Source organism: Lottia gigantea, assembly GCF_000327385.1.
Source record: "Lottia gigantea unplaced genomic scaffold LOTGIsca_124, whole genome shotgun sequence".
In the NCBI taxonomy this organism is placed as follows: Eukaryota; Metazoa; Mollusca; class Gastropoda; family Lottiidae; genus Lottia; species Lottia gigantea.
In genome coordinates this window covers 243,839-253,499 of record NW_008707309.1, presented here as the reverse complement: position 1 = coordinate 253,499, position 9,661 = coordinate 243,839, and the positions used below count along the sequence as shown (strand labels likewise).

The 9,661-nt window shown below is 33.4% G+C and overlaps 1 protein-coding gene across 1 annotated transcript in view; it reads left to right on the top strand.

The window, feature by feature from the left end:
- The window catches only part of LOTGIDRAFT_138265 (hypothetical protein), a gene marked incomplete at both ends in the record, with an annotated part of 10,816 nt that continues 1,155 nt past the window's right edge, over positions 1-9,661 (top strand). Inside the window, one exon of the mRNA XM_009048551.1 lies at positions 1-219. Within this exon, the coding sequence (XP_009046799.1) occupies positions 1-219 (219 nt within the window). The remainder of the gene's footprint in view (positions 220-9,661) is intronic.

The following is a 9,661-nucleotide window of genomic DNA, read 5'->3' as shown; positions in this document are numbered from 1 at the left end:
TATGTCTATTATAAGAGGTACCATCCTTTTAAATTTTATGTCTATTATAAGAGGTACCATCCTTTTAAATTTTATGTCTATTATAAGAGGTACCATCCTTTTAAATTTTATGTCTATTATAAGAGGTACCATCCTTTTAAATTTTATGTCTATTATAAGAGGTACCATCCTTTTAAATTTTATGTCTATTATAAGAGGTACCATCCTTTTAAATTTTATGTCTATTATAAGAAGCAGTATCTCTGTATGAGATGATTAAATAAATGTTGAAAAGGGCCAAGAAAATCATGTAATTTTTTTATGACAATGCTGACCTTATCCAGAGTGCTATCTTTGCTGTCTTTATCAGTACTACTGTTACTACAGGTACTGGCCACGCTGGGTGATTTACGTTCCCCTAGTTTCATCGGATTGCCGTTACTGCCGTTCATTAGACTGTCCAGATTATCAGGACTGTTTCTATCTTTTTTATTTGTATTATTACCATTCTGAAATATAGAGGTATGGGAAATAAACTTCCTGGACATAATTAAACTAAACATTATTAATCAGAACTTTGAAATGAATAGTCCTTGCTTCAGACCTTGGCCAGTGCTTTCTATGAGTTAAATTCTCATTTCACCTTAACTATATCAACAGTTTAATAAATAATAAATAATATTCCGAAGGACTCTCTGAAAGGGATGATCAATTAAACAATAAACAAATCAAAATAAACAATATTAGTATCAGGGCTCTTTGATAGGAATGATTGAGTCAACAAACTAAATCAGATCTCCGGTAGTTCATGACAACATACATTCATATAGATGAACTCAGGGTGAACAAGAAAGAGCAAACCAAAAAAATGCAAGTGCATACTGAATTACCCCAAATCAGCCCTTTTAAGATACATACCGTCGTAGAATTATTTCTGCGTGTTCGCATATTCTTCTCTTCCTCCTCCTCTTCCTCTTCTTTTACTGGTTTGAAGAGGAAAGAATTAGGACCCACAGCGGGGCTATCCAGGGGGCGCTCTTCACCATGTTTCTTAAAGAATAGTCGACACTCCGTGCATAATAAACTTTTATCTTTTCCAGCATGGTGCCAATCTTTGGAAGCTGAAAAAATGGAAAAAACTTGTCAGAAAATCAAAATAAGAAGTTTTCAAGTGAATATTTAATTAAAGCTAGTTATTCTTCTTGGTACATGGCATAAAACATAAAACATAAAACATAAAGAGGGAAGATTAAGTAAACAAATTTGTAAAATTCTATTTTATTTACCTACTTGTATTGTTTATTTATTTCATTATCTAGTTTTTCTAATTATTTTATAATAAATATAACTAGATCAGAAAACATCTTCCTATCTCTTTTAATAGTGTGAGACATTTTTCTTATTTAAGAAATACTTTCTTCGTTCAAAGTTTCGTCAACTAAAATTGAAATTAGTGTTTTACACTCGTTAATAAATTATACTTACTTGTAGTAGAACAATGCCGACAGAAATAATTGTTGGTGTTTCTGTTGATAGGGAAATTACTGAGGTCACGACCTCCACCGCTGCCCTCTACACTATAGTCGGAGTCATTATCCGAACATTCACTAGCGGAACTCAGATCAGCTGAAACAATAGAAAATATACAAATAATGAATAGAATAAATTACAGGGGAGACCATCCACTACTATCTACACTATAGTCGCAGTCATTTTTAAGGGATACCAACATACATATTGGACTGGAATTGATGGAGGGACCCCACATGAAACTATGTATAGTTTTAACATGGAAATAACACATAGTTTACAACCATTTTGAATTTCTTCCTCAACTTTATAAGTTCAATATTTTAAAAGGCATAATATTTCAACTAAATCATATTGTGAACTATATTTATTCGTATTTGTTATTTCCATGTAAAAATAATTCTTAGTTTCTTGGACAAATATATTCAATATAAATCGATAAATAATCAAACTCTGTCGAAGGCCCAAAAGCATTGGAAATATTATATTATCAAATATCTTTGAAGTCAAACAAGGCAAGAGATGAGAGCAAGAATATCATCATTCAAATCACCTCCAATGACTTGAATTTAGTTTCCACTTATCAACACTTTAACGCTAAAGTAAATAAACATGTTGAAAGAAACCTCTTTATACAAATAGTAATGGGTGCTCTAAAGTCAGGGCAGAACAAGTTTTATTAGAAGATGCTAACATATTATTGGTATTTAAGTATTCATTAACAACCCTTGAACCCTGACCCTAATGATAACCTTTCACCTACGACCTCTAGATGTCTATATACAAAATATAAAGATATACTTTCTGTTTTGATTGATTTAAGAGAGAATTTACAAAATAATTACAGACATTCCTCTGTTTATCCTATTTCATCTGAATCTTCCCTAGATATACACTGATCTACAATTACATGACCATCTGTAACGATACTTTTTCATATCTGCTTCTTGGAACACAGTGACAAAATTTCAATTAGTGAATTAAAAGTCAATGAGCGAGTCTATCCTGTTAGAAAATCTGTTTGAGTATTCCAGGATGTCAAAGTCTTTGTATGTATATTTATTTGTGAATAAAAATTTTTCATGATAAAAAAAGAAAGTCGCAATAATCAATTTATGACGTTCATTTATCTGAACATGACACCAGAAGACTTCCGTTCTGATTGGGTTATGCAGGTGGCAAAGGCCACAGAGTGTGTAATGAGGGAAATTTTGACTTTATTGATGTTCCAACTATCAACGAATCTTTGATTTGGATGAAAGAGAAACAGAATGACAAATCTGACTTGCACCACTTCAAAACACATGAGCTTTTTGAAAAACAGAAAAGAAAATCCAGGTTTAAATGAAACGAAACTCAAAGGAGAAAGTTAAAACCTGCAAATTGATAAAAACTGGGAGGAATTGAGACTTTTTTCATTGCAATGAAACTCTGCAACACACCGTTTGATGTTTCTACGGCCTGTTTTATGTCTTGTTTCACTGCAGACGCAAAATTGATGACTTTAACAAGAAATTTAACTTCGTTTTGAAGAGTTCCACACAGAATTATTTAGGAATTCATTGTTTCTGTTTTTTAGAGGAATGCATTTACCTACGTCAGATTTCACTCAGTTTTCAAAAACCAGACTAATTTTAATTCCTCACTTGAGATGAAAACAGTTTAACATCTTACTGTTTAGAATTTTAGAACTTGTATGTACCAATTTAAAACAACAGCAATATTTGACATGCTGCTTTATATTGTTGCTCTCTATACAGTATGCAATGAGGTGAAAAGATACACAGAACCATACTTCCTATCAGTCCTCTTGTCAATCCTAATTCCTCATTTGAGATGAAAACAGTTTAACATCTGACTGTTGTAGTTTTTTGGAGAATCAGAACAGTACCACAAATTGAAAACACTGGAAATATTTTTACATGCCGCTCTTCAACATTCATGAAAATTATGAAAAACACAAATAAAAATCCAAGTAGGAAACAAACAAATCTTCAAGATGATAAAATCTAGCAGTTTTTGGGATTGGTGTACTGTACCGAATGACTCGACTGATCATGAAACATTACTCAGCTGTCCAAGACAATGATACTGGACTTCCGTCTGCTCGACACTGCCACATCATAATTTGTCATCGACACGTTCATTGAATAAATATCTTAGAAATATCACATTTTTCATTTTTATACAGTACACTATTCAATCTATATTTTATCACCATGTCAATCAAAATATAGAAATATTGATAATGATTGAGACATACTTTATCCTCTAGATCCATCTCAATCCATTATTTTATATCCATAATCCTTCTTAACTTAATTCACTGTTATAAAAACCCACATGGACATTATCATGATAGTAATTTTACAAAATACCCCCAAGAAAATCTATATTTTGCCACCATGTGCATGAAAAATGTGTGATTAAATTGTAACGCATGAATACTACTAGTCTCTGAGGACGTATCAAATTTAGTTTTAAAAGAAACAAAAATCTCTTTTGAGTCGAATTCAAACACCAGTCAAATGAAAATATATCTCATGATTTCAGAGTTTTCTGCTTGAAATCAGGTTTCAAAGAAACTTAAAACAGATGATAAATTCAGAATAGAACTTTGAAGAATTTTCAACATGTTTTATTGGAGTAAACCTAACTATCAAAGTATGAAAGATCTAGAGTATGGTTCTTGAAAATCTTGGAAATCAACCAATCATATTACTGTTTATCTGAGAAACCGGCAGACGCCCCCCTACTTGGAACCCTTGCCCCCTTGCTTGCCCTCCCAAATGAAATCAATCGGTGTCCGAGCGGCACTTGGATTGTCTTAGGAATCCCACCCCCCTATTTCAATCACTCCCTCAAGTCTAGCTACACCACTGATCTTTCAAATTCTCTTAATTGTAATGAAACTCTATGGACCATGACTTCTGAAAGGACTGTTTAGTATTACTGTTGAGACGAGTCTCAATGAAAGCACTGGCCTAGGTCACAGAGCAATATGTTTAGTATTTAAAGATCTAAGATGCAGTCAGTGAAAACTGGTTGAAGGGTTGTAAAGAATTGATTATAAACAATGATTATATACAGGGTGAATCTACCGACCGTCACGACGGTGATAAAACTAAACTAATTCTCGCATGAACTCAGTCACCCTCTCGTCCACTCTTACACTAACATACCAGTACGCTACCTGTCCAGATCCATGTTAACAGCAGTATGACTACCTGGTTGCTAGTAGAGACTAGACTTACACCATTCAGGGCGAAAGTTTTTGGGACCCATAAGTCACCTACTGTCTTCAGGATCAAGGTTTGGGGATTTTCGAGACTTGAGTACAAGATAAAGTCTCCATCATTATACAGGGCCTATCACTGTTAGGACCCAAGTTAGACTTATTACAGCAATTAACTCCTTACAAGCACAATGTTTTGTTTTCTGTTCTATATCTATCAAAAACATCGTAATTAATTCAACAGCAATCACTTTAAACTAAGTTACGACACAATGATCAGGAAATTATATTGAAAAGTTTTTTTAATAATTTATAATTATTCCTTTGAAGTATAAATATCAACATAATAACATTAAAACCATCCCTGAATCAAACTCATTAGTTGGTATAACATGAAATGAATGGAGTTACTACTTATATTGGTTGGTATGACGATACAATCTTTGCCAAATTTATGGTACTAGGGTCATCATCATGGGGGGTGGGGAAGGTATTTTAATATTTTGGCTTCCCCAAACATTCAGTAAGTTATAAGATAATTGTGGACAACTAAAGATCTTGTAGAGATAGACACGGCTTTATAAAACAACAATCACTGATTCCCCAGTCATCATTGTCCATTAAGCCGTGTCTATATCTACTCACAATTACTTCATGACATTTGAAGACCTTTATTTCTCATCAACTTGGGACCAATCAAAAAAAATTCTAACAGACCTCTGTCAATTTTGGAAGAATAAATAGTAATTGGAAATTATATTAAAACAATGAACAACCTTGATATTTTGAGATTTTCAACTCTTGAGGGATCTTTGACATGTGAAGCCTAAATGGGGCCTCAGTTTATTGGTCAATCTCAACACATAGATGGTTTTCCCAAAAACTTTTTGACAGGCACCAGAGAAAACTTGGATAAGATGTAGCTCTTTAATAGTCATGTCTAATCAAAAATAGATGTTTTCCCCCATATATAATCTTTTAACATGTACCACTGAAACCTTGGTTGAGAAATCCTCAGAACTATTCTGAACTTTTTACTATGTAGCTCATCAAAAAATAAATGTAAATTCGTGATTTGAAACTCCAAATTGATTCTTTTTTTCTTTTGTTTTTAAAAATAAGCTTTAAGCCTTGTAAATTAATTAAATTGATCATAGGTCTACATGACACAGTAAAAATTAACAATCTATAATTAGGAAAATTCTAGAAATAGTGCCTGATATCGAAGTAGCTATCATGATAATCTTACCTGGTGTTTGGTTGTTGGATCGTGGAACTTGACGTTTATGACCAGGACGTCTGTGTCTACGATGAGGTCTGTTGGACGCAGCACCAGGCGTTTTCTTCCAGAAATAATAAAATTCTACCAAATCACCCTGAAAATAGAGAAAGTTTGATCTCTGAATATATTTCTTACATGACTTTATTATTTAAATTAAACAACAGAACAAAACTATTGAATTAAAAAATAAAAAAATTCTACCAAATCATCCTGAAAAAAATGAAGGGTTTTACGACACGATACATATTTGTTTAAAATCAAAATATTAATTTCACAAGTATTATAGCACAACAAAAATATTAATGCACGTTTCAGGATGGAATTAAAACAAACTCGAACACTATTCAACTTTTAATGAACACTGTCAATGTTATCTGACTAAAGTGTTCTATATTCTACCTAAAAATCATGCTGACAAATCAAGTTTATGTTTTTAGAATATATAAATGCAAATAGTAAAATACTAATATAAACATTATAAGGTATTTGGCCTCTTTGAATATTCCTTGATGTGTGAACTCTCTAAAAGACAAATTTTAATATTCTAGACTTTATGTAAGAAGATCTCAAAACTTCATGTTTTTATGTTGATGTTTACTGTCTCAATGATATGCAAAATGATCTTCACGCCTGTCATAAAAAATATTCAAGATAATAATTCAAAGCTATAATGTAACAAGTTGTGTGTATTTCAATAATATCAAATTTCATTCAATCTTTTGTCATGTCCTGACGACAGAGTTCTAGAGGTTCATATTACAGTATTATACACAAGTTGAACGTTAGGAGAATGAATGAGTAATATCGCGAATATAGTTGATGTTCATGTGGTTTATAAAACCCTATTTACATAACAAACGCGATGCAAATCGTGAATGCAAATGTGGAAAAAAATCATAAAAATTCATAAGGAATATCAATTATAGAATTCTGCATGTTTAAGTCTTTGATATTCCATGTCAATTCTAACTGACTAGAGTTTATCTCATACTGTTGATAAATGTGTTTCAGATGCACAATCCTCATCAGGACAGCTAGTTTTGGAAATGCAGAGAGCATTATAAGACTTACTAATAGTTTAAATATTATTGTTAATTGATAGTTTCAGGGTGTATAGAGACAGAACCCTATTTCAAATTTTACGCAACATGTTACTCTATTTTAGTTTTCTAACCCTAAAGGTGACTAAAGTGTTACCCAAAATCTAGCCTGGGGTAGGGGTTCCATTTCTAGACATTACTCATCTTGCATGTATCTTAAATTAATCCTATTTCTGACCCTAAAACATTTTCACTGGTACCGGTAAATTAATGTTTATTATAATTTCCATGGTTATTAATGTTCCCGTGGGAACCAATATTCTTCTTATATATTTCAGATTCGAAAGATTATGGATTTTCATATAAACTGTATCATATTGATCAAACTAAACAATACTCTCTCATTAGAAGTTACGCCTACATGCCTGAGCCTGTGCTTTCCTAATATTACTTAACTGCAATGTTAATACCTTAAATTCCTAACCCTATAGTGTCCTATTTCTAAACAATATATCTAATTCATTTACAGCCCCCACTGTTACCCGACATGTAATCTAGTGTTTTACTGTGGTGTTAAGAGACATGAACCTTTGCTGAGCCTCCTAAATCTAACAGTGACCCAAACATTACCCAGAATGTAGCCTAATGTTTGTGTTTGGTAGTCAGATGGAGACCTATTTCTATAATGACATGTTTTGCCTTTATCTTTGTTCAACTCAGTTGCACCTGGTGTTTACATAACACACATCAAGCTGTTGTTGTGTCCCTGATCTAATGTCACATAATCTGGTAGCTTTAACCCCCCCAAAAACAATAGGTCAACCCTAAATTAACCCCTAACACTTTCATCTTGATGACATCATCAACCTAGCAACCTAAATACTATAGTAATAGTTACTAATGGTAACATGCCACTAGCTGTGTTCTTAATAGTTCACACTTAATACACAGTCAGAATCAAATCTTCACTCCATTTTTAACCAATCGACAAACTTGCCTTAAATTTAATACTATTCTAAATTACTTACATACACGACAAGTCTTTTAATTCCTTTGTGACATCAAGTAAACTGACTAAAACTTGTTACAAATCTCTTAAAATTGACATTTCACCTCAAAATAGAGCCGAGATGTTTAACAGAACAAAAACAAAGATGGCCGCCAGTCAGTGTACAGTAGCAATAGAGATAATATTGAGTTGAGTAGAGCAACTGTATGAAAGACAAGTAGAACGAACCCTGGTGTTGTGTTGTAGTGGTATAGTGTATTCAATAGAGATGTAGAATAGAGAGAAGTGATAGACCTGCCTGTCTTGTCACTAGGTTAATATTTCACTAACACCATGTATCATAGGCTACTTGATCTGAAGTGCTAGAGAGGGGACAGTATAGAAGGGCAGGGAGGAAGGGGGAGGTGTATTCAATAGAGATGTAGAATAGAGAGAAGTGATAGACCTGCCTGTCTTGTCACTAGGTTAATATTTCACTAACACCATGTTTCATAGGCTACTTGATCTGAAGTGCTAGAGAGGGGACAGTATAGAAGGGCAGGGAGGAAGGGGGGGAGGGGAGGTGTATTCAATAGAGATGTAGAATAGAGAGAAGTGATAGACCTGCCTGTCTTGTCACTAGGTTAATATTTCACTAACACCATGTTTCATAGGCTACTTGATCTGAAGTGCTAGAGAGGGGACAGTATAGAAGGGCAGGGAGGAAGGGGGGAGGGGAGGTATATTCAATAGAGATGTAGAATAGAGAGAAGTGATAGACCTGCCTGTCTTGTCACTAGGTTAATATTTCAATAACACCATGTATCATAGGCTATTTATTAAAACTTTATGATGGGTTAGACCAGAAGTTTTCATACTATTTTTGTACGTGTCCCCAAATTGAATCAACATGGAAATGATGTCCCCAAATATCGAAAGTGTATCAATGATTGGATACCAGACACGTTCTCGCATAGTTTAATAGTAATAATTTTCTGAGTACTCCTAGACAATGTTAATTTAGACTGTGTAAAGTGTAGTCATCATATGAGATGTTATATATATTGTAGTTGGAAAGTTTTTATTTAACAGCGCCAATGATATATTGGGTTACAGGAGATTGGTGGGGGGATGTGTCTGTAGAATATAGGGGGTTAAGACTAAGATAGGTCAGCATGCTTTATACTTGACTGACTATAATTAAGTCTCGAGGAAAAGTGTGATGTCATGTTTTAAGAGACATGGAGCACAGATTGATAGAGAAGGGGATTGTAGAAAACAGAGGAGACATGCTAAGCTTGGGTTTAGTTATTATTACATTATTAAGCATTGCATGTAGGAAGACCAACAATATCAGCTTGATACAAATCTGTTGAAATATGATGAGGGAGATGTATAAAGTTTATTTATTTAATCTATAAGAGTAGAGGATGATGTATGAAGTTTATTTATATATCAGTAAGTTATATTACGACAGATCTACCATCAACAATATAAAATATTTTAACTTCTTGTATATAATTATACTACTACATATTTTACATGATGAGAGGTGAAGGGGGAAGGGGGGGGGGGGGGGGGGGGTTTTGGGGGTGAAAAGGGGTAAC